This window comes from Sciurus vulgaris (genome assembly GCF_902686455.1).
Source record: "Sciurus vulgaris genome assembly, chromosome: 17".
Taxonomy (NCBI): domain Eukaryota; kingdom Metazoa; phylum Chordata; class Mammalia; order Rodentia; family Sciuridae; genus Sciurus; species Sciurus vulgaris.
Genome location: NC_136478.1, coordinates 3,147,092 through 3,171,387, shown reverse-complemented (window position 1 = coordinate 3,171,387; position 24,296 = coordinate 3,147,092). Strand labels below are relative to the sequence as shown.

General features: G+C 65.7%; 1 protein-coding gene across 12 annotated transcripts in view; it reads left to right on the top strand.

Annotated features, from left to right (window-relative positions):
* The window catches only part of GSE1 (Gse1 coiled-coil protein), a 310,866-nt gene that overhangs the window by 261,018 nt on the left and 25,552 nt on the right, over positions 1–24,296 (top strand). For 6 of the 12 annotated variants that reach the window (XR_013760548.1, XM_079119584.1, XM_079119583.1 and 3 more), the window contains one exon: positions 22,536–22,754. The exons of 2 other annotated variants lie outside the window; for them this stretch is intronic. Coding sequence is in view for 9 of the 10 variants with exons in the window: in XM_079119584.1 (XP_078975710.1) it covers positions 22,536–22,754 (219 nt within the window). In the remaining variant the exon portion in view is untranslated. Of the gene's footprint in view, positions 1–7,055; positions 7,077–8,543; positions 8,807–10,256; positions 10,385–22,535; positions 22,755–24,296 lie in introns of those variants that run through there. 4 more of the 12 variants (XM_079119589.1, XM_079119580.1, XM_079119588.1 and 1 more) reach the window with 4 other exon arrangements.

Here is a 24,296-nt window from a genome sequence, read left to right as displayed (position 1 = left end):
TTGACCCCGTGGTCTGCAGAGCCCACCTCCGTAGGGTGGCCGGGCAGGGAGGCGGCTCCTCAGGAGAGCAGGGCCCCATTTGTCTGTGTGGCTCGTGGAGACTGCAGGCATGGGCGGCGGGGATCCGGTTGTCTGAGTGACAGTGTGGGACTTCGTGACAGACAGTGAAGGGTGAGTCAAGACATTGCCGGAGCGGGGCGGGGCAGGGCAGGGGCGGTGGGAGGAGAGAGCAGCCTCCGGGCAGGGCTCCCTGGGCCTCAAGCCCAGCCCCTGGTCCTCAGCCACAGTGATGGCCACTCTGCCCTCAGGGAGTCGCAGGGAGGATCAAGCCACGGAGCAGGGTCCTGGTACCCGGTGGTCCTCCAGCCGCGCTGAGGAACCAGAGCTGCCGCCAGGTGGATCGGTGACACCCAGCGCCAAGGAGCTGTTTGAGGGCCGTGGGGGTCCGCAGGGGCGAAGCCGGGCCGGAAAGGCCCTGCGGCAGGTGGGCGGGCACTAGGCCTGTGTCAGGCCAGCTGTGTGTGGAACTGAGGGGCTTTAAGCACCCGTGGAACCTGGGCAGGGACCCTGGAGCACGTCCTAGACTCCCTCCAGGGGCCGAGTGGGGCTGGGCCGCTGGCCTCGTGTGGCAGCAGGCCTTCCCACCCCCTCAGGTCTGTCCTGGGCCTCGGGGACTGGCTGACCCGTGGCCTGAGGCTGCGCAGGGCCCTGGCCGGGTCCTTGGTGAGGCCGTCTTTCCTCTGAGCCTGCCTCTGACCCGTGGCCGGTCTGCTCAGAGCAGGGGCACCGAGAGGCCCTGGGTCCAGTAGCAGGCAGGCTCGGAAGGCGGTCTGCCCGGGTGGCCAGCGGCATGCGTGTCTTTTCTGGGTCGCCCTTGCCTATCACAAGGACTGGCCTCAGGCAGGGTCCAGGCTGGGCTCCCTTGCTGCCTGGTGATCTCCAGCAGACCTGGCTTCCATGTTCCCTCTGGCCTGTCCAGGGTCACGGCTGGCAGCTCTCCAGCCGCATGGCCAGGGGCAGGGGCTGCTTGGCAGCCTGTGAGCAGATGGGCACCTCAGGGTCTCGACCTTCAGCACCCGAGCCTGAGCAGGCGCGGGCCCAGTGGGAACGGGCCCCACGGCGCCCGTGGCTCGACGAGGGCTTGGTGTGGGTCTGCTGTGTGTGGCTGTGGGTGTCCACGCCAGGAGGACTGTCTGGAAGCACAGGTGCTTGGGTGTGACGGCCTCCTGTGGCCCTGCGCGCCGTGCGTGGGACAGGGCGTTCCCAGGGTACGCTGCCCTTGGAGTGCTGGCAGGGTCCTGGAAACCACCAGCCTGTGGGGTCGGCCTTTCGGGGACAGGCAGGGGACGTCAGGGTGGGTTTTCTGAACTGGGATCCTCCTAACTTAGGAGCCACCATTTCAAGGTGGACAGACGGTCAGTGACATGCGGCACAGTCACAGGGGTGTGCTGCCCCGCCTCTGTGCAGAATATCCCATCGCCCCAGGAGACCTGCCTGACTCCCTGCAGCAGCCCCCGTCTTCTCCGCCCTGCCCAGCCCGTCCTCACGTCCCTCATGAGAGGCCGTCCGGCCTGGCTGCTCTGGTGTGTGCAGGGATCCATGTCGCTCCTTCTTCCGGGGCTGAGTGATGCTCGGAGTGGAGAGGCACCTTCCTGAGCCTGGCCCCCCGCTGACGGACCCCTGGGTGGCTGTCACCTTGGGCTGTTGTGGTGGCGCTGCTGGCACACCTGCAGGAGGCCGTGTCTGGAGGCCGTGCTTCTTTCCCCTGGGGCTGGGGCAGGTCTGGGCCCCCGTCAGGACTGTTCCTTCCACAGCTGTCATTTCAGCAGATGGACAGAGGCGTTCCGTTCACCTGTCTGTTCTCCGAGGCGCAGGTGGGCCCCGTGGACACCAAGGAGGCAGCCCGACCAGGTGCTGCCAGTGTTCTAACAGTCACAAACGCCAGGGACTTGGTGTCCTGGGGCTCCCGGCCCTCTCCGCTGCCGGTCTGAAGGTGGCCGGCCAGGCTGTGGGACCTCACGCCAGCTGGGGGCTGTGCTCTCCCAAGTCGCTGCTGACTGCTGAGTGTGGGGAAGGGAGAGGTGTCCATTGCCCTTGGTGCTGACATGGCCCCAAGCGACCGGCCCTGCCATCTGGTCTGGCACCGAGCAGCTCTCCCATAAAGCTTGATTTCATGTGCTGCTGCACTTCCGTTCCCTCCTCGCCCCAAGCCGAAGTGATTCCGCCGCCCAGCTGCGTACCAGGCGCCGGGCATGACACTGTCAGCTTTACTAGCTTGTCTGGCCCACAGGCAGGTGGGGGCAGGGCGGGGGCTCTTGCAGGTGGACAGCTGGAGAACCCGGGTGGCAGGGTGTACGCAGGCCAGGCAGGGGCCCAGCAGGACGTGCCTTGCCGTGTGCCCGCTCGGCACCTTTTTAAAGCTATGCTTTAAAATCTGCTTTTTAGGGACTAGGGATGTGGCTCAGTGGCTTAGCACGCACTGGGCCTTGGGCTCGGTCCCCAGCGCCACAAAAAACACACCCAAAAATGAACGTGCATTCTGGACGATCACCGAGTGGTTCGCACTTCTAGGAAGCCTGGTGTGGAGGTGGTGAGCAGCCACAGGGCAGCCTTGGGGGACATGGAGACCGTTCAGTGGCCAGAGAGGGTGGCCACGGGGGGCGGAAGGCCGAGGGGGCTTTGTGGGCTGTCAGACGGGCAGTTGCTTCAGCAGCCTGCAGCCTGACTGCTTGGGGACCCCTGGTCTTCCCGAGGGAAGGGATGCAGACTTCCCTCTGACCTCCCTGTGGAGACAGAGCCCTATTCCGGGTGGGTTTTGTTTAATGGTGTGGCTGAGAATTACCCACTGGGCCTGGAGTGCTGTTCTGGGACCACCTCATCACCCCTGCCCCGGGGTCCCCCTGCTCTGCCCTTGAAGCCCGGCCTGGCCGTCCGGCGGTGCACCCGCTTCTCCGTGGGGTGGGCGAGGACCTGCGTGCACCGCGGTTTTGTGAAAGCCAGTGAAACAGGCCGCTCGAGGACAGACACGCTCCCTCTGGCTCCACGTCACAAAGCTGACGAGGAAAATTTGGCCAGGTTTCTCCCAAATATGAAAAACGGGCGTCGGTGCGCAAGGAAGTGGAACCGGCCCCCACCCTGGCAGCAGCAGACATGGACTCCAGGGCCTGCGGTCCTCCCCGGCTCTGAGTGTGGGTGGCAGGCGCCCAAGAGAGGAGCAGGCTGTGGAGACGGCTGGGGATGAAGGGGCGCAACCCCCGGGGCCTAGGCCACCGCCGGGATTCAAGGACTTCTCAAGGTGTCAGAACCCTTGGGGTTTGAACTTGACCAAGGCCAGACCACCAGGCGGCCAGGCTCCAGTTACCAACTTACATCCCCAAATAGGAGCAGGGGCCTTGGGGGTGGGAATTGTTGGTGACAGCAGAGTCCAGGACTGCCAGCCCCAGGCCCGTCCCCAGAGTCATGGCCCCCCATCCACCCTTCCCCTCCCTCGCCTTGGCCCAGCCATATAAAGTTTAAAGGTTTTAAATGCAAATATTTCTCTTTTATAGATGCCAGCTGTCTCCAGAGAGCGAGGCTGCGCCCTGCTCAACTTTATTGTCCAATTAGCTTCCCATATCTGGGTCCTGGAGGCTGGGGGGAGGGGAGCGAGGCCCAGTCCCATTCCGAGCTGGAGGCAGCACCCTGGACGGGCGTCTGGGGTAGTGAGGGACCCAGGTTTCACGGTAGGGGGGCGGGGTCACCTTCCAGATTGCCAGGCTCCAGCAAGAGGCAGGAGCTGGGGCAGTTGGTGGCAGGGGTATTCTTCTCTTATTTGGAGAAATAAAAGCAGGCAGCCCGCGCACACTGGTCCCCTTCTTCTCCCCTCGAGTGCTCCCTCCCTGCCCGCCTTCCAGCCGCGCGCCGCCGCGTCCCCATTCACCGGGGCTCTGTGGCGCTCACAAAGCGAGGCAATTAGAATTGAAAATCTATGCAAAACAGCTGTTAACTGTTGTAAAGGAGCGCAGCTGCGTGCAGGGCCAGGAGTGGAGCCGGCCACTGAAAGGGCAGGCATCACGGTGGCGGGGTGAAGAGGAAACGCCCGACCTCACCTCGCAGGGATCGCAGGCCACAGCCCTTCCCTGCTCCCCCGGGGCGCCTCGGCTGCCGAGCGCTGTGGCTGTCTGAGGTGGATGGGGAGGGGGCGCCCAGCGTCCCCGGAGGGCCCCTGCCGCCAGGAGGGGCAGGCCCTTCTTTCCCGTCCTGTGCCTGCTGGCAGATCTGGGTTAAGCCCAGCACAGAGCTCTCATGGGCTCCAGGGGCCGTCGCTGCCCTCTGGGTGGCTGCCTGAATGCCACTTCACTACGCCATGTGTGCCTGGGGAGCTTGGCACAGGCGCTCCCTCCCAGGCCCCGCAGGAGACAGGGTTCGCGGGGCAGGGCCGGAGGCTGTGTGCATGGCCTCCCCTTCCTAAGACCACAGCACTGTGTCATCACTAAGGGTGGCCCTGGCGCCAGGAGAGACAGATTCCAGAGGCTGCATGGGAAAGCCTTCTTTGAAGAGATAAGGTTTAAGCCCAGCTTTGAAAAATGGGGAGGACTTGACCAGCAACAGCAGGCAGGGAAGAGCAAGAGGAGTCAGCAGGGCGGGCGTTGGAGATAGCTGGCAGCCCTCCCAGCTGCTGCCCCTCACCCTTCCTACCCCCTGGATTCAGTAGGCTCCCTGGGGCTGGGAGATGGGAGCCCGGCTGTCTAGCTCTGTGCAGCCAGCAGGCCCTTCCCAGCCTCTTGACGGGGTTTTCAGGTGCTGGACAGAAGCAGCCCCAAGGGAACATGAACCTTCGGAGTTCAGGCCAGAGCCCCCTGCAGGTGAATCTTCCTCGGTAGGGGGCTGACCAGGTCACTGGCTGCTGCCAGGTACCGCAGCCAGGGTCTAGATCTGACTTGCATTTGGATTTCTGAGCCCTAGGCAAGTTAGTCTTCTCCTCCCTTCGCTCTGTAATGGAGGTCACTGCCTGCCTGGCAGCCTCCAGGGCCCTGAGCGACAGGAGCTGAGCAGCCCTGCACTTGTCAGGTGCCGGTGAGTGGCAGCCGTGATCCTCACTCCCGCCCACACTGAAGCCGTCCCAGTTGCTGGCCCACCCAGGTGTTGCCACAGGCGAGGCCAGGTGATGTCGAAGTGCAGATGTACCCCATGTTCCAGGAGCAGCTGGCAGGGTGCAGAAGACTGTGCTAGGTTTAGCTTGTACCTCCTGCTGCGACCCTGGAGGGGGAGGAGCCATGTGGTGGGGTTGTGGCACCCCTTGCCTGATGCCCAGGGCCCACATTAGATCAGGGCTGCACCTTTGTCAGGATGTGGGGTTGTGACTGTTGCAGATGGTGCCTGGCCAGTGGTGGTGATGGTCTGAGATTCCTCCTGCCCCACCTGCCCTCTGGTCCTACCCTGGGCCTTTCTGGGCAGCTTACTGCAGGTGGGGTGTGGCATTTTCAGTCTTCCTTCTGGGAAGTCTTGTGGACCAGCGGGGCGAGGTGTGTGTGGAGTGAAGGAGGGCAGCGTCCTGGGGAGAGGCAGCCGCTTGCTTTCAGGCTTGCTTTGAGGCTGTGCTGGGGCCTCTCTGGGCTGGCCCTCCACTTCCTGCTCTTGGGAGTAGTTAAGGTAGTCCTGTTGACAGAGCCCGAGGGCTTCTCCTCCCCAGGTATGCAGTTTCTGCGGGGGCAGGGCTGGAGTGCCAGGGGCCCACCCGGTGTCACAGAAGCAGGTGGTCACCAGGCAAGGGCTGTGACCCCTGCTTCCTGCTCAGGAGGCCCAGTGTGCTTGGTGGGGGTCTAGGGTGTGGACGGAGGAAAAAGGCTGAAGGACCCTGGGACAAAGGATTCAGTGACCTGGGTCAGGCGTCCTGTTCTGGGCGGTGTCCCCTACAGGACCCTTCCTGGCTCCTTGCTCTTTCACACCCCTCCTCCTTTTCTGCCAGGTTTCCAGGCAAATGGGAATGCTGGAAAGAGATGCAGGCGGGCATGCTTGGCCAAGGGAGGCTCTGGCCGGAGGAGCTGCTCTGGAGGGAGCAGAGGGAGGCCAGCCTTACCCCACCGTGGGTCCTCGTTGCCAAGGGTCCCTGGCTGCCAAGAAACGTCCCACTCAGAGCTGGAGGCTCTGCACCCGGATTACTGATTTCCTCCTGCCAGGGACACTGACACTGAGTGTCCTCCGTCTCCCAGTGCCAGCCAGCCTGGTGGCCGCCTGTTTTTTCTGACCAGGAGGCACAAAGCCGGCACGCTGCTGCCCCCCGGTGGTTGTAGGGGTGTCTGGCAGCTCTTCCCTCCACTGCGGGGTCAGGGCACAGGCTCCAGGTGTGAGCAGCTTGGGGGCGGATCAGCGTTGACCTTTGTGCACTGAGACCCTGAGCCCTTCTTTCTTTAACTTCCTCATTGGAAACCAGGACAAGACCACCCCTCTCACAATCCAGTGGAGCCAGATACACGTGGGAGGGAGTGGACAGCTCTGAAAATAAGCCAGGTGACACCTCCCAGGTCACCCACAAATGCTTATGGTTGGCTGGCCTGGTCCTGTTCAAACAGGTGGAAACGTTGGGCCTGGTCCTAACGTTGGGCCTGGCCCTGCCGCTGGCCCTAGGGCCTCCCCAAGGGAGAGGGAAATAGAGGCTAAGGTTCTGGCAGGATTTGGAGGTAGGGCCTGGGTGGTGTTGCCTGGGGAACCCAGCTGGGAGGCACCTCCTGGCCAGGTGCGAGATGTTCATTTGCATGTTCTTCCCCTCCCCCCGCAGCCCGCGATCCAGGTGGGAAAGGGGCTGAGCAGCCCCGGAGGCTTTTATTTTTGTTTTTACGACTGGAGGCCAGTTGTCTAATTCTCTCCCGACACCTCCCTGTCCTCCCCTCCCCCCGCTCGTGGCTCCGGCCGGGGCGGAGGCGCCCCCCCTCCCGGCCGCCTGGAGCCGGGTGCATCGTCCGGCCAGTGCGGGACATAAATTTCCGGAGGCCGCGCTGCCGAGTGGTGCGTAAATTAAAGCGTGGGCCAAGGCCGCGGCCCGCGGAGGGGGCACCGCGGGGAGCCGGCGGGTCGCGAGCGGGAGGCCAGGGCCGCAGGTAGGAGCCAGTAACGGCGCGATCCGGCCTCCCCGGCGCGTTTCCCTTTTCGTTTGCGGTCGGCCTGGAGCTTTGTGCAAGGTGGGGGGCCTGCGCGCGTGCCCCCGCTCGAAGGCGCACCGGAGCGGTGCGCGGCGGGGGCGCCCGCCGGTCCCCCGCCCCGGACGACACACAGGCTGGTTCTGCGCCCCGCTGGCGCGGGCCCCGAGCGCTCCCAGCCCGCCAGCGTCATCGGGAACAGATGGATGGGGGTGGCAGGCGCCCAGCGCGCGCTCCCGTCGCAGTCCCGGCTGGCTCGGGGAAGGAGGAAGGCGGGGGAGGCGGCCGGCGGAGACGCAGCGCGCGCCTGCCAGGCACTGCGCGGGCATGTCCCGGGGCAGGTTTGGGGCTGGCAGAAGCGCGCGCTGGCACCGGGGCGGAAAGTTGAAACCCGCAGCGCGGCGCTGGGCGGCCCCCCGGGGTGCTGTTTGCCTCGGGCTCCCCAGTAGGAAAGCGGCGTGTGAGGGCTGGGAGAGATCCCGCCGGAGCTCCGCGTGCGCCGGGAGGCCAGGGGACCCCTGCGGGCCGGGGCCACCTCTGACCCCGCGCTTCCTGGCGCGGGGGGGGGGGGGTTGGGGGCGGGGCCGCGTGGGGTGGAGAGGCTGGGGCCCACAGTCCCTCTCCGCGCCGCCTGTGGGTGCCCAGGAATTTCAGGACGCTCCCTGAGTCATCCCAGTCAAGTGCCTGGGTGAGGTAGGGTGTGGGGGGGGTGCCAGGAATGGGGAGGTGCTGCGCCGGGGCCGGTGGCGCGGTGGATCGTGCCAGTTTCTGGAGGCGGGTGGCCTCGCCTCTGACCGCAACCCCAGCTACTTAATGATCCCCTTGGCGCAGCGGCGCCTCGGTAGACACTGCAGCTCCTGGGAGTAGGTGCTTTAAAGGACCTCCCCCTCCCCCCACTGCGGCCTTCCCCGAAGTTTTTAAAACGGGATCGAAGGTTTCTAGAACTTTGGGCTGAGGCAGAAGGCACAAACGGCCTGAGCTCTTCACATTCAGCCTTCTAAGTGGGAATAGTCGGGCTTCTTGGGGACTTGAGGGGGGTTCACACAGCGTCACTTTTTGCCCACCCCCAACGCACACCGACGCCAAGAATGTTGTCCTCCAAAAGGCCCGGGACGCAGCGTTTAGCTGTGCGCCCGTCACGGGGTGCTTGGCGCGCCAAGTCCTCCGTGGGCTCCGGGGAAGCGGTTTCGAGGAGAGGACGGGCCCTGCTCCCGTGGGGGCGTGCTGGAAGCGACTTTTGGGAGTCTAGGGACCAGTCCCGGCGACCCCGGAGCAGCCAGCCAGGGGGTCCGAGGGGGCGGCGCCACCCCTGCGCTGCGGGTGTCCGGGGCTCACCTGGCCATGGGGGAGGGGCGCGTGGCCGCGCGGGGTGCTCCCGGGCGCCCGTCGGTGCGCGCGCGTGCGTGTGTGCTTGCGGCTGAAACCCAACACCTCCCGCTGGCTGAGGTCAGGGAGCCCGGAGCGAGCCAGTGGCCCGGGAGTGGGCGGCGTTGCGCTTGGGTGTGTCCTCAGCGGCGGCGACAGCAGCAGGTGTTTCTTGGCCGGGGCCCCGGAAGCTCCACCTCCCCAGCGGGCCCGAGCTGCCGCCGCCGAGCAGCCCCGGGTGAGATAAGCAGTTTAGACAAACACTGGGCGACGGTGGCTCCAGCATGTGTCAGGCGAGGCGGAGCTGCGGCGCCCTGGCATGAAAGGTGAGCGCGCCGCAGAGGGCGGGGGTCCCGCGCCCTCCCGGCCCCCCTCCAAGTTCGCGGGTTCCGCGGGGGCGGCCGCCAACGGCTCCCGGGCAACTTCCCCCGAGTGTGAGCGGCGATAAGAGCCGGGAGGGCGGGCAGCGGATCAGAGGCCGCCCTCCCCCCGCGGGACGCAGTCTGGGCGGCCGCGCTCCGGCAGGGACTGCGGCCCGGGCTGGCGGCCGCGGCGGGCGAGGGCGCCTGCGTGCGCGGCGCCAGGGGCTTCTCGGCGCGCCGCGGGCGCCCCGGAGCTGGGAGGAAAACTTTGGGGCGGCCGTGCGCCCCCGCGCAGGTGCGGGCGGGGAGCGGCGGGGCGAGCGGCGCCCGCCTCGGGCCGGCGCCTTCCCCGCCCCCACCCCGGTGCGGGAGGTCGCGCGAGGGCGGGACCGCGGCTTCGGGGCTCTGACCCCCGCGCCCTGCGTCCCGGCGAAGGGCGCGCCCCTCCCCCGCCGAAGATGGCTGCCCGGCTCGGAGGTGGGAGGGCGATGGCACATCCGCCGCCCCCCGCCCGCGCTGCCCTTTTCCCTCCCCGGCCCTTCCTGCTCCGCCTGGATGCGCCTCCCCGCCCCCGCCTCCCGGCCGGCGGCCGCGCTGACGGCGGCGAGTGGCCCGCCCGAGTGGAGCCGATTCAATTATATTGCAGCACCAGAGACACCTCCTCGGCCGGCCGCCCGCCTCTCCAGCAGGCTAATTAAATTCCCCCGGTGGAGGCGGAGCGGGATTGGGCTCGCCCTCCCCATGCCGCCCACCCCCGCCTCCCCCCCGGCAGCGCGGGGTGGGCGCGAGGGGCTCGCCTGGGAACCGGCAGTGCGACCCCGGCCGGGCGGAGGGGGGAGTGCCGGTGTTGGGGGAGGCATGGCCCGGCGGCCCGGGCTCCGCGCCCCCTTGCACGTGGTGGGGCTGAGCGCCGCTTTTGAGTTTTGAGGGCTTCGCGCCGGCGGGGGGAAGCACCTGCTGGCCCCCGGCTGAGTGGCGGATGCCAGCCCGAGTCGAGTCGGTTTGGCTCCTGCAGACTAGCCTTTGTCTCAGAGCGCGTTTAAAACACACTAAACCCTCGCTAACCCCTGTGGGGTCTTATCTGGCGCCTGAGGGGTAGGGGCCACACAGGTTGGGGTTTGGAAACAAAAAGCAGGACCACCAAATGAAAAAGAAGGATCCCTTTGTAAAAGGGGCTGGGACAAAGGGCACTCTGGGAGCGATCGTCTGCCTAAGCCGATTTCCAGGAGGCGTGGGACAAAGGGGCGGGAGGTCCCCCTGGTGGGCTTCCTCCAGACTTCTCTGAGATGCTGCCCCCCAGGAGGGGTGGGGGACCCCCTAGGTAAGCAGCCTTCCTTGGGCCTCCCCTGTGTTACTTAAGCTTGGAGCGCTTAAATGTTGCTCACCCTGTGTTTATGGCTGCCCCCACCCGCAGGGAGGAGGAACCTGAGGTGCGGGTTGTGACTCAGCCGGCCAGCCACAGGTGAGGGGCCCAGGACGCAGGCTCCAACTGGCAGCGTGTGTCATCCCAGCTGCCGGCTGTGCGGGCGTGACGCCGGCCAGGTAGGCTAGGAACGCTCTCTTGCTCTGCTGGGCCCTGCTTTGCACAAGCAGCTTCTTTCCTACTTCTCCAGAGGCACGCCTGGCCTCCCCAGGGGGTGCCCTGATGGCTGGGTGCATGGTTGACTTTTGTCACTCAGTCAGCCAGTGGGAGCAGACGCTGAGGCCAGGCGGGGAACGGGGAAGCTGGCCAGCCACAGTTTGACACTTGGACTTCTTTCCTCAAGCCTGGGTGCTGGAGGGAGCTGGTGAGCAGCCAGCTGGAGACCCAGGGTCAGCCCCGCCTTGGGAAGGAGTGGGAGGCCCGGCCCAGCTCCAGGCACTGTCCTGTCTGTGGGCGGAGCTCTGAACAAGGAAGGACAGCAGACTGTCTCATACAGTGTGGGCCCTGGCCTGGTGGGGACAGCCTGTAGGACCCTGGCTGGTCAGAGTTGAGTGGGTCCCCTACCTTGGCATTCAGGCAGTGCTGGGCGCCTGACCTTCTTGGGCCCTGCTAAGCTACCAGCTCTTCAGGGTTTGGCCTGGCAGCTCAGAGCTCCCAAGGGGACCTGGATGTGCAGAAAGGAGCTGGGTTCACTGCTCTCACAGGTGAGCAAGGAAATGCTCAGAGCGGTCTGGGCTGGCTCAGGGTTCCAGCAGGAAGCCTCCAGTAGTGTTGGAGCTGCCCCCTGGCAGGCCTCTGGCCTCTAGTAACTTCCCCGTCTCTGGAGGAAGCAAACCCAAGAGTGCTTTGTGGTTTCAGAGCAGAAGGGGGCCCTGCTGGGCTCAGCCTCTGTCCAGAGGAAGGAGCAGGGCACGCACAGCGCCACTCTGTGGCAGACGCAAGGCCTGCACCTCCCGGTCGGCCCAGGAGTCACTCCCGTGACCCAGTGGACCAGTGGACGGGCGCTGGGAGCGCCTCAGCTGTGAGGAAGGGGAGGCCTCTGGGCGGCGGGGCTGGTGTCTTCTCTCCTGGAAAAGCACAGGTGAGCCAGACCTGGCTGCCACCTTTTTTCTTGCCCCCAGGAACTCGCAGGGGCTTGTGGAGTCATGGTGCAGGGCCGGTTTTTCCTGGCCCCATCAGGAGCCCTGGAATTCCCAGCCTGGGTTACTCCAAGTCCAAAGCCCGCGAGGTTGGATGGGAGCCCTCTGGGGTAGCTTGGTAATTACCTGTGCTGTGGCAACTGCAGCGTCCTTTCAAACCGCAGCGCCCCGCCGGCTGCCCCCTCCCTTGCCCTCCCTCCTCGCAGGAGAGCTGGTTTCAGCCTGCAGAGATCCCTGTTTCAGGTGACAGCGCAGCCCAGCGACTGCTGCAGGCCAACTGTCTCGCTTTAATTTCTGCCCCCATGGAGTCTTAGATCTCAGTGGCCTGGCCAAGTGCAGCGGGGGCCGCGTGCGGCTGGCTTCAGTTCCGCACGCTGGCCTTTCTCCCCCAGCCCAGCCACAGCCTGGGAGGGGATGTTTCTGAGTGTTCCTGTCAATGAGAATTTATTGAGCACCTCCTCTGAACCCAGCCGAGCGCTGGCTGCCGGGAGGTGCGGACAGATAAAACAGGATCCCGTCCAAGCAGCCTGCGCACGCCTGCCAAAGCGCACGCTCGGGGGCCTTTAATCTCACTTCTGCAGCCGCCGCACGCACGCCCTTCGCTCCACAGACAGAGCCGCACACTGCTGCTGCCCTGTGTCCAGCCGACCCTTGGCCTGGACGTCAGCTCCAGGCCCCCTGCCCCTCCTGCCCTGGCACCCCCCTGCCCACCCCCAAGGACGGGAATGTGAGAGCCCATGCCTGGGGAGGCCAGGCCTGAAGGATGGGCCTGCAGATAAAGGGACAGCACTTAAGGTGGCCCTTGGGTCTTCCCTCAGCCTCCGAGCAGCTGAGAGAAGGAGCTTGGGCTGAGCATGAGGCTTCTGTGGGGTCCCAGTGGGACTTGAGGGTCTCTGGTGAGGAAGGGACAGTGGGAGCTCAGGACCAGGGCTCTCCTTTTTTCCTGGGCCGTTCCCCTGACCAGCTGAGTCTGGGTCCCTGGAAGGCCTGGGCGTCTGTGTCTGCCGTCTCGGGGGTGGGAGGCTGGCAGTGTTCTCTCCGCAGAGACCCCAGGGCCTTCTGCTGTGGGTGGCAGTCCCTCGTCCTGGGGAGGATGACCCGGAGGCCAGACTGCCTGTCTTCAAAATTGCATGGGAAAGGGGCTCAACCTGGCCGTCCTCCTGGGGCCGGGCATCTCTCCAGCCCAGGGAAGTGGTGGAGAAGCAGTAGGTGAGGAAACCCCATCACCAGGCCCCGACGTCACTGGGCCTGGAGTGGACACAGGGTGGAATGGGGATGGTAATTCTCACCTGGCCCAGGGGTGCTGGTGGGACTTTCCAGTACCTGTGTGGACCCTGGCCACGTCCTGTAGTTCTATGGCTGGGCCTCCAGCTGGACCCTTGACTCCTGGAGTTGGGCAGCAGCAGGTTTCGGGGCCGCTTTGTGGGGCGGGGGGGGGGGGGGGCAGACGAATCCCCCCAGCTCTTCCAGCTGCAAATGGGCTCCATGTCCCTGAATGGGCGTGCGCCAAAAGCCGAAGCGGGACTGCGGCTGTGGCCCGGCCCCAGGGTGCGTCCTTGACCTGCGTGGCCTTGGGCACTTCCGGGCCTGCTTTCTCGCCTGCAGGACAGGAGCAACCCAGGTGACCTGCGTCCTCAGACTGAGGGTCAGCGCTCACAGGGCACTGGGGTTCTGGGGAGGTTGTCACGAGACTGGGGGGCAGTGCCTCCCTGGCAAGTGCCCACACACGCTGGGCAGTGTGGGGTTGAGGGTGGCTGAGGCCCCTTCACTGCCCAAAGGCTAGAGATGCCACGTCAGTCCCTTTAGGCCCCCTTGCTGGCAGGGTTAACCCCACACATGTCCTGCAGGCCCACTGCTGTCCTGCGGGAACCCATCTGGACCTGGAGCTGGGGGGCGCTGTACCAGTGGCCTCCCCGCCCCAAGCCCCGCCTCCTGTGCGCAGTGGGTGGGTCTGTGGCCACAGGCAGCCGTCACAAACATCGACCAGGTGACTTTGGTCAGCTGTATTGACGTCGGACAGGTTAAACCGTCCCGAAGGAAAATCCTTGGGTCAGGCCCAGGACAGCTCGCAGGTGGGGGCCACCACCCGGGCCCCAGGGCTCCCTGGTGTTGACCCGTCTTCCCTGAGTGGAGCCCCCAAGGGCAAGCCACTTGCCTTCTGATCCGAGTTCCCGATTGGCTTCTGGGGTTTGTCGACCAAATGGGAGGAGCTTGTGTCTCGGCCCCCGGATGCTGCAACCTCTCCAGTCATAGCCCTGGCTGAGGAGGTGTCGTGCCAGGCGATGGGCACATGGGCACCGCTCCTCCAGTGCCCCTCCTACCTCGGGAGGGCCTGACTTGCCAGGGAGGGACTCATCCACCGCCCGTGGTCAGCAGCAGAGAGGAGCAGGTTCCAGCCTCCTGTCAGCACCCTGGAGCCCAGAGGGAGACCTGTTTGCACTGGCTGTCTGCACCCGCCCGGGCAGGTTGGATTCCCCTGCTGGGTGTCCTGTGCGCCTTGACCTTGCGCGTGCAGCGGTGGCTTTACTGGAGTGGGGGGGGGTCTGGTAGGTGGGGCGATGAGGATCTGAGACCTGAGACTCAAGACTGAGCCCTGGGTCAGGTGGGGACACTGGAGAAGCCTTGTCCTGCGGGCTGTGGGTCTGCCCCTCATCCTCTGCCACCTGGTCTCTCTGAGAAAACGGTCTTGGAACTAGCTTGTGGCATGCCTGGCCTGGGGTCCTGGGAAGGTTTGGCGCCTGTGTGGGCTTGTGGGGAGTGGCGGTGTGCGGAGACCCACGTCCAGCCTCTGCCCTGAACACGCAGCCCTCCTACGGCTGCCCTCCGATGTGTCTTAGCCGTTCCCAAGACGGGGCTGTGATCTCCGCTTGGGGTGCGGGCCCACCCTGCCACTGCCGCCCGGACAGTACTTTCTAAGGAAGCAGCAAGTTGAGCCGCTGGGTCCCTGAGCAGGAGACCCCCAGCTCCCAGGGTCCAGCTTGGAGGCTTTGAGCTCTGCTGGGGGAAAACACACCGCAGGGTCTGGATCTGGAGGTTTCCCTGGGCAGCACAGTGGGGTCTCCGCGCTGGGCTCCACGGCTTGGTGGGGCGGTCCTGCCCGTGTTCCGCAGCTTCTGGGAAAGGAGAGCACTCTTTGGTTCCGTTCCTGGTGTTTTCCACTCGGATGTGTTTGGGGGTTGTAGCGCCTCATTTGTTCGTTGGAACGCTGGTGCCGGGATTTCTCCAGCTGGAACCTGCAGAGCGTGGTGGGGCCTCTTGGGGTCCCTGCCCTCGGCACTGCACTGTCGGATCCCAGAAGGGAAAGCAGCCGATGTGAGCACCTAAGTCTTTAAAGAAGCAGGTTGGGCATCCTAAGTCCAAAATGCACCAAACCCTGGAACTTCTTGATCCCAACATGAAGCCACGAGTGGGGAGTTCCAGACCAGGAAACTTGCATCGACAGAATCGTCGGAAAAAGGTCTGAAATGACCTTCAGGCCCTGTGTAGGAGGTTGGTACCGGAAACAAATGAATTTACCTTCAGACTTGGGACCCTTCCCTGAGATCTCTCATCAGGGACCTGCCAATGTTCCAGAATCCAGAAAACCTGAAATCCGAACACTTCTGGTCCCCGGTATTTTGGATGAGGGCTACTTAGCACATACTGCTGGATTTCCCTCCAGGAGAATAGTGGGGCCCGACTTCCCTGCGCCCCCTGCCAGCTCTAGCTAGACGAGACCCTGCCGTGGCCCTCTCGGCCTCAGGGTGGGAGAGGAGAGAGGAAACCTCCCTGTAGCCCTAGTCTGGCCTGCGCGTCCCTGCGGAGCTTCTGGTAGACTGGGCCACTTTTTTGGGCGGAATCCCAGGGAACTTTGTCCCCAGGTCTCAGACCACCAGCCGGGCCTGGGTCTGGGCTTCCTGCTCGTTTTCCAGTCAGGTGCGCGGGGTGCGTGCTGAGAACAGAGATGGTCTGGACCTGCAGTCGCCACTCAGCACTTGGTGGAGGTGGTTGTAGCCCGAGTGCCCTGGTCAGGGGTAGGCGAGGCTGGGGAGCATGTGACTCCAGGCCTGTGACCCCAGGGGTCTTCTCCCCGTCCGAGTCCCCTCTTTTCCACCGGGTCGTGTGCTCTAGCAAGGCGCGCAGTGGCGTCTGGCAGCAGAACAGGGAGCTTTGAGGACTCGATGCTGAGCGGGGTCTTCTGGGGTCCTCGTTGGCCCCGCGCCCCCTCTCCAGCTAGGCCCTGTAGGGGACGCTGTTGCTCTCTGGCTTCTATCCAGAGAACTCTGCCCGGGCTCATGCCACCCCTGGGGCCCGCAGCGTGGCCTCCTGAGCTCAGAGGACTGAGCCGTGGTGCTTCCCTGCCCTCAAGACCACTCTGAGGATGAGCGTTCGAGCAAGTCGCCATCTTACGCTTGGCAGCTCTTGGCCCGAGGGGCAGCCGAGGTGGAAGGGAGACCCGCCCTCCAGACGCTTAGGGGAACCCTGGCTGCCCAGGCAGGCCCTCACCAGCCCTCTTCCCCTTGAGTCCAGCCGGAGCCGACATGTGGCAGCATCTGACCCGGGCCCTGGCCCCACCACGCTCAGTGAGCTCCTGAGGTGCTGGCCCTCGCCAGGCCTGCCTGCAGTCAGAGCAGGGGACACCCAGGCTGAGGAAGCACCTTGCCCCTGTTTTTGGGGCGGGGGGGTGAAGCCCCTGGCGTGGTTCAGAGCCTGGCGCTCCTGGGAGCAGCTTCCTGGCCTCCTGCTGGGGTGGGGCCCTGTGGAGCACTGGGCCTCCTGCAGCCCAGGGGATGGGGAGCAGGAGCCGTGGCCTGGGGAGCAGGGTTTCGTGCAGTGGCCTTCAGAGTCCCTCCCTTCCACTCAGGTGTCATCTGCTCCCAAGGCCTGACCTTGACCCTGCTGGCTCAGGGCCTGCTGTCCCATGGAAACTTGGCCTTGTCCTGGCCAGCGTGGGCGTCCCTCCTGGGGACCTGGGCTGCATCAGACGCCTCCGCAGGAGACTGGTGGCATCCGCTGAAAGGGCCCTTGTGGCCGTGCGAGGGGAGGTGGCCCTGGGTGGCTCAGGTGCCGCAGCTGCATGGGGCTTGCCCAGCTGCTACCGCCCTGTGCACAGCCAGCCCCCCTGCAGGGGCGGGAGCTGACACAGGGTGACCCCACTGGGGGCCGTGCCCACTTCTCACAGGCAAGGGCACGTGGGCAGGAGCCGGACTCGCCTCCCGGGCCTGGGCTGGGGGTCTCGCCATGCAGAACCAACGGGAGCAAGAGGCTCCTCGGCCTATGGATGCGGGCGGCCCGCGTGCACGCCAGCTGGCCGGGGCAGAGGAGGGCCGGGCGGGCTGTGGTGGCTGTCTTGCCTGACCTCTGGCTCCTGGGGTCTGCTGACGGGAGTGTAGGTTCAGGCCAGCGGCACTCCAGCGTCACCTCACCCTTGTCGTCCTTGGCGTGGCCTTGGGCACTGCCCGCCAGCCTCGCAGCCCCTCCCCGACTGCCTTCGTCCTCCCTGTGGCCCGCAGCTCCTGCTCTGCGACCCTTTTCCGTCCGCGCCTGACTTCTCTGCACGCAGCCGCCGCCGCCGCGAGTAACTGCGTCAAATGTCACTGCCATCTGTTGCCCGGCTCTGCCCCTCGCTTCACCCAGGAGTCCTGGTCCGTGGCCACAGACCCAGTTCTGGGCGACTCTTGGACGCCCATTGGCCCTCCGGCGCCTGCCCCCCGTCCAGGGCTGTCCGTGTCCCCCGTGGAGCCCCATTGCCCTCTTCCAGACGTGCCTCCTTCCCCCTTCCCCAGCTGGGACCCCTGGGTGTGACTGGGCCGCTGCTGCTCGTCCACCCAGCAGGTGGCCTCTCCCTCCCGCACACTGCACCCAGCAGGGCCCTCGACAGCCTGGCACCTGGCAGGGATGGGTTGGGGACGGACCCAGGTGTCACACACCCCCGCCGTTGGCACAGTCCTGTGGATGATGGAGGGTCGTGGTAGCTGCCTGGGAACCCCAGGAACTTGGGGAGCTGCCCTGTTCCCTTGGCCTGGGGTTCCGGTGGGCAGCTGCTCCCCCGCCTTGCGCGGTGGCTCAGCTGTGGCTCCATGGTTTGCCTGGGAGGCCTGTGGCCATGTGGCCAGCTTCTCTCAGGGGTGCCCAGCTGCCCCTCCTGCCTGCTGTGTCCCCAGCCCTTCTGGTTCTGGGTCAGGAGCTTGGCCATCTGCTCGGGTCGCGCCTCCTCTGCCGGCTGGCTCCGCAGGCACTGGCCTTGGGAGCAGGTCAGGTGGGTGCCCGAGCATCCCGAGGTGGTGTCCCTGGCTCCGGCCGGAAGCCGCCTCTCTGGGCTGGGCTGCCTCCCGCCCCCACCCAGAGCACTGCGCAGCGTGTGGGAGGCAGCAGACTCGTGAGTTGATGGTAGAGTCGCTCGGGCTCTGGGGGCCACGTGACGCCCCCTGCCACTGCGGCCCCAAGTCCCTGCAGCAGGGTGACCCTGTCTCGCTAGGCCTGCTGAAGCACCTCCCTTTGGGGAGCAGGGTGGCGGGGGCCCACAGAGCTGGGGACGCCCCGTATTTGTTCACAACATTTCTTCCTGCGGTAATGAAAAATTACCAAGAGGGGTGATTAGAGAATCCAGGTCCAGATTGTGCGTGCGGCCGAGAGCGAGGCCCCGCTGCGCGCAGCCTCGCAGGGTGTAATTACCCCGGGGGCTGCCGGGGAAGGGGCGGATTGGTGCTTGAACTGGGACCCAGCAGAAAATTCATCTCGGCTATTAGCTTGTAATTACAGAGCACGGAGGGAGCGGGCCTGAGGTCTGGTGCCGGGGAGAGCAGGCATGAAAGGAAGCAGTAATTACGGGATCCACGGGAGGCTGCAAGGGAGGCCAGGAGGGAGGCCGGTGTGCTGGTTAATAATCCCCCCTTGTGGGGAGCGGGTCAGAGACCATACCTGGTGGGGCAGTGGGGCCTCCCCTCTTGAAATCCCGCTGTTGGAACAGCAGGCAGGCCCTGGGCTCTGTTCTGCAGGGGTGGGAGCCAGTGGTCTGAGCCAGTGTCCCCTGCCAGGCAGCCAGGCCCCCGCTGCACGGGGCACTTCCTTTTAAAGCATTGTGCTGCTCTGGCCGCACAGAAACCTAGGCGGGAGGTGCAACCACACGGGTGGCGCATTTGGAGGCTGGCAGGAAGGAGGCTCACCACAGATCCCCACGTCAGACCTTGACTGCCCGCAAAATGGGCCCAGCCACCTTGTGAGCGTGGTCAGTGGGTATTTGTTCCTCTCCTCCTGCCCTCTGGCTTCTGGCAGTAGCCCAGAGGTTCTCAGCTCTGTGGCCTCAGAACTGCGCTAAGGAGCAGAAAGCTGAGACCAGGGGCTTCCCCTGACCCCTTGGTTTGAGCGTGACCAGAGCTGAGGAGCCTTTAGGTGTCTGGGTAAGGTAGCCCTTCTTGTCTGGGGAGTTGAGCTGGCAGGAAGGAGCCTGTCCAGATGTAAAAAAGAGGCAGGGAGGCTTCACGTGGTCTGGGCCACCTAGACCTCTGGCTCGTTTTCCTGCTGAGCAGCACATGTCAGGGGAGCGTGCATGCTGCGGAGCCCCCAGCCCTCGTCCGTCACGGGCCTTCATGCTGCCGAGCATATTCCCAGCTGTGAGGATAATGAATTCAGATGAGCTGGTAATGTAGACAGGAATCCAGTCAATGGCTGGGAGCGCAGAAGTTAATAAATACTTCTCTAATGAGGGGGGGACAGGCACCTGCGCCCTCTGGGGGCTCCCTCTCCCTCGCCGCTTCCCCTGGGGCTCCACAGACACTGTGGCCTGCCCTGACCTCTGCGGGACCTGTGGGCCAGCAGCCCCTGTCCCATCTGTGCAGGGCCGGGCCCGTAGCAGCTGCTGGCCCTCTCGTACGGGGGCCAGGCGTGAGGCCCTGTCCATCGTGGCAGGCCCGGGGTTCTGCAGCGGCTCCCTGGGTCCCCAAGCCTGGCTGTCCCTCCGCCTGTCCCTCCGCTCCGCCTCCCCTGTGCACACGCGGGAGAGAGCTGCTAATTTTAGAGCCCCTAGCAGAGCTGCTGCGAGCGCTATTTTGAGTGACCTGACTTCAGCAGAGCAGCTCCCCGGGCGCAGCAGCTCACTGCAGCGCCCGCCATGCTGGCTGTGGGGTGACCAGGGTGCAGGGGGCCCTACCCTCGGCTGAGGCTGCCGGGGCCCCAGGGAACAGAGCTGGACCTTGTCGGGGGCAGGGCTGGCACCTGGCTGTCTTCAGGAGTGGATGCAGTCTTGACGGGGCTGTGGGCCAGGGTGGGGCTGTTTGGGGCTAGGCGGCCCCCAAGCACCAGCTGGTGGTCTCTCAGGAGGCCTGGATCCGTGCAGAGGAGCTGGAACCTAGGTAGAAAGGACCAGTGGTCACTGGTAGACCACAGCCTCCAGGTGCAGTCTGCAGGACCCCCAGTGCCATTTGGGGTCCCAGATCCCAGCCCACCTTGCCACCCTGTCCCACGCACTGGTCCCAGCACATCTGCCCAGGTGGACAGCGGCCTGCCTTGTGGAAGCACTGCACCAGGGGGATTTGGCATCTGCTTCTAAGACCTTGGGGACAAGTCACCTGCAGCACTGGGTCCCCGGCCCTCACGGGGCGCACAGCAAGCGGGCCCTGTGTTGCACAGGACGAGCTGCTGGGTCTGAGCCTGCCTCCTCCCGTCTGGGACACCTTTCTTGTGACGCTGTGGGTTGGAGGGCTGGCTGGGGTCCGGTGGCTGTGAGGGGCAGCCTGTCTGCATGGCAGCTTCTGGTGGGGAGGGCGGAGCCCAGGTGAGCAGCACACAGGGACCAGCCCTGCCATTGGAGGCGTGGCTCCGGTGGGTCAGTGGCCACAGCCTGTGGCATCCTGTGGGCCTGCAGCCAGGGCGGGTAGCTCCCTGGCAGCTGCTGGCAGAAGACTCTCTCCAGGGAGCGGTGCCTCTTCTGCTCAAGTGGCCCCAGCGAGGGCCCGCCCTGCCACGGCATCCGCAGGGAGACGCTGGGTCTGGCCCACCTGCTCCGGGGTGGTGATCTGCACCTCTTCTGCTCTTCTGGGGTTGAACCCAGGTCGCTCTGCCACTGAGCTACAGCCCAGCCCTTTTTATTTTTAGGACAGGGTCTCACTAAGTTGCCCAGGCTAGCCTCGAATTCCTGCTCCTGGATCTCTGGGTCACAGGCCTGCATCACCATGCCCGGCTGGCAAGGCTGTCCCCGGTCACCCCCTGTGCTTGCTGCCCCTGCACCTTCAGACCTGCTGAACCCCCTGTGGCAGCTCCCCATGTCTGGCACCAGGGCAAGAGCTCTGGTCCCCCTTCCCAGGTGTCCTGTGGGCAGCTTCTGCCCCTGCTGCACCTGCTCAGGACCAGAGCCAGGCCTGTGCCGAGTGGTGTGGCTCCTGGCGGGATGGAGGTGGGGCACAGGCAAGCAGGAGCGCCACCCAGGCCCGGTTGGTGGCTGTGAGACTTCTCCGTGCCGCTCCGCTCGCCCGGGGTGGGTGTGTGGTGTGCCGACGTGCCCTGGGGCGTACCAGGCAGGCTCTGAAGCACTAGCCAGGCCCTGTCGGACCTGCCAGGGTTCGGCTCATGAGGCCCTTTGTCGTTGCCTTGTGGGACAGATGAGGGAACCAAGGCCCAGCCAGGAAGAGTGAGGTCTGGGCTCCCACGTCTGAATTCAGGCTGTCCTTCCCGGCCGGTCCCCTTAGCCCGTCTGTCCTGGGCACTGTGTGCAAGGAGAGGGGTGCTCAAGGCAGTCTGGGTGGGCACCCACTGGGCAGGCAGAGGCCAGGCCAACTTGGGGGAAACTGGGTTTCCTGGAGGTCAGGCTGCAGGTGGGGAGCCTGTGCCCTCCCCGTCTGGGCTCCGCAGGCCTCTTGCCATGGGTGGCTGCGTCCCACGTGACCCGCCGGCAGCTGGGAGGCCAGCTTGCCTATCCTGGGTGTGGGACTCGTGCGGCCCTTAGTTCGGGGCTGGAGCCCCGGCTGGGGAGAGCGGCTCTCCTTGAGCATCTCAGCCCTGCCATCAGCCCCCCAAGTGCCCCTGGAGAGTCTCCGCCACCAGGCAGGAGATGGTGGTAGCCAGCTCTACCTGACCCTCTAGAGCCCGGGGCTCTGGGTCCTGCCGTCGGCCACCTGGGAGGTTGCTGTACTGGCCGTGTCCGTGCGGGTCCTCTGGAGAGGGCGTGCCCAGGCTCAGACAGGCCTGCGGGCTCCACAGCTGCAGCAGGGGTGTGGGGGGCTTCTCAGGCTTCCGGCTGGTTCAGGAAGTACTTCTGCTTCTCGCTGCCTGTGGCCCTGCTGTCCCTGCCAGGTGCAAGGCCACTGGCCTGGGCTGACTTCTTTGGGAGGCACCTGTAGTGAGGGAACAGGACCTGGGTGGTGACGTGGGGCCCCTGGCCTCCAAGAGGATGGATGTTGACTCGTCCGTGGTGGGCTGGGCCTCCTGCCCGGACTGGAGAGGTGGGGGTGTGACTTGCCTTGCCTGATCCAAGACCGTCGCCCCCGGCCGCCCGGGCTCAGCTGTCGTCCTGAGCTTGGCCCCAAGTGGGTGGTGGGTCTGGATGTGCCACTTTCTGTTTTCAGCCTCTTCAGAAGAGTCCTCCTGCCATGGAGGCTCAGGGGCTGCGGATGGCTCTGTGCCCACCCTGCTTTCCCCTTCCGCCTGCCGGGGGGTTGGGAGCTTGGAATTCAGGGGAGCGTGGAGCGTGGAGCGTGGAGCGAGGGCCCCGGGCTGGCCTGTGGGGCTTCAGGTCCTGGGTTTGCACTGACTGTTCATGTGTAGTGGCCATGTGTGAACCTTGGTTTCTTCCTCTGAAACTCGGGGACAGTGGCAGTGCCGACCTCCCCAGAGTGCTGTCCCCGCTCCTGGCCCTCCTGTGCTCAGGAGCCTCCGCTGCACGGAGGGCAACTCCCTGTCCTCTTCGCTCGGCCCTGGCCCAGCTCCCTCCTGACACCTCTGCTCTGGGCCCCTGGAGTGACGCTTTGGGATGCGGGATCTGCAGGGCTCTGCCCTGCAGCTGCTGTGCTGGTCCACATCACCTCGCGTGCCGGGCTTGGGCGCGGTCTGTCCCCCGGCGCCAGCTCTCCTGCTCTGTCCGCCCGGCTCTCTGCATGCTGCCCGCGGCCTGGTGCTGGCTCTGCTCTCGGTGACCCTGGTTCTTCTTTTCCTGTTTCAGGCATGAGCCATGAGCCCAAGTCCCCTTCACTAGGGATGCTTTCCACTGCGACCAGGACCACCGCCACCGTCAACCCCCTCACCCCCTCGCCACTCAATGGCGCCCTGGTGCCCAGCGGCAGCCCGGCCACCAGCAGCACGCTGTCGGCCCAGGCTGCGCCGTCCTCCAGCTTTGCCGCCGCGCTGCGCAAGCTCGCCAAACAGGCGGAGGAGCCCAGAGGTAAGAGGCGCCCGCTGCACGTGGGGCGCCCCAGGTGCCATGGCTGCTGGCGAGACTGGGAGGCTGCCCGAGAGCTCCTGGGCCCGTGTCCTGGTGTGGGTGGCATTGGTGGTGGTCCTCCCGCCGCTCTGCTTGGCTCTGCTCCCGCCACCCCTCCTTCCTCTGCCGGAGGCCACCTGGGGCCACCTACGGGCTGCGGGACCCATGCGGGGGCCGCCTGGCCCCAGACCTCTCTGAAGCCTCTCCTGGTCAGCTGGCGCATGCTCAGGTCCCCAGTGGAGCAGAGCGGGGTGTTTCTGGACAGACTGGGGTGCAGAGCAGTCCCCCCACCACTGCCTGAGTCCCAGGGTCCAGAGGCCTTGCTCCAGTGACACCTGGGCTGAGACAGACCACGTGACTTTGAGCAAATGCTGGTCGTCCCGGCCTCAGTCTTCCTGTGGGTACGAGGCACTCCGGTCCCTTCCAGCTCTGGCTCCGGGCACCTCAGGCAGCCAAGGGCTGGTAGGATGAGTGGGTGCAGTCATGGCTGGGACTGCCGGAGACCCGGCCCTGTGGGTGCTGGCCGAGGACTCTGAACCTGGGTGACTGCCCACTAAGGCCTGGGACCCTGGGGAATACCTCGCTGGGGCCTCCAGCTCTGCAGAGTGGATGTCGGCCCTGGACAGGTGGGCCAGGTCTTTAGATTCTGGATCTTTGCTGCCCAGGCCCCTTCTGCTGCCTGGTCTTCGGGGGAAGCATGGGAGAGGCGCAGGGTGCGCGTGGCTCGCCGCCCCTCCGCTCACCGCTTGGACTCCCTGGCCCAATGCCGGGCTCCCTGGTCAGGCCTGTGCAGCCCCACCTGTCCAGGGGAAGCAGCTCCCTGCCGCGCTGGCTGGCTGATGGTCAGCAAGTGTAGGCCGTTTCCTGGGCAGGGGCCACGCGGCAGGACCCTGGACTTGGAGTCCAGGCTGGGGGTGTCCCCGGGGGACTGAGAGGAAGGGCAGGAGGCCCTGGACTGGAGTGTGCCGGTGGCGTTGCGCTCTGCCTGTCCTTGGCTCCCTGCGTGCTGGACCCAGGGAACGGGCCGGGCACAGGGGCCAGCGCTGCATAGACGGGCCGCAGCAAGGTGGTGGAGAGGCTGCGGCGTCCTCCCAGGCAGGCCAGGGAGCAGGGCCTCACTCCTCAGCTGCCTAGCTGTCCCCGGCGCCTGGCTCCAGTGGTGGCCAGCATGTGCCTCCAGCTCAGGCTGCGCGGCCCTGCTGGCTGGGAACGAAGTGCACCCCCGTGTGCATGCAGCTGGACCGGCTCTGGCCTCTAGGCCCAGCTGCCTCCCGACTCTGACTCAGTCAGAGTTCTCTTCAGGACAGAGAAGCAGAACCAGGGACCAGGGCTGGCGGGGCTGCCCCTGGCAGCGTGTTGTCCACGCGCTCCCGGCTCCTGACCTCGGAAGTGAGACGGCACCTGTGGCCGCCGGGCAGCGTGAGCCCAGCACACCCTGGTGTTGGCCTCGGCATTGGCCGGCGCAGCCCCAACCCATCCTGGAGCCGGCCGAGCCCGGGTCTC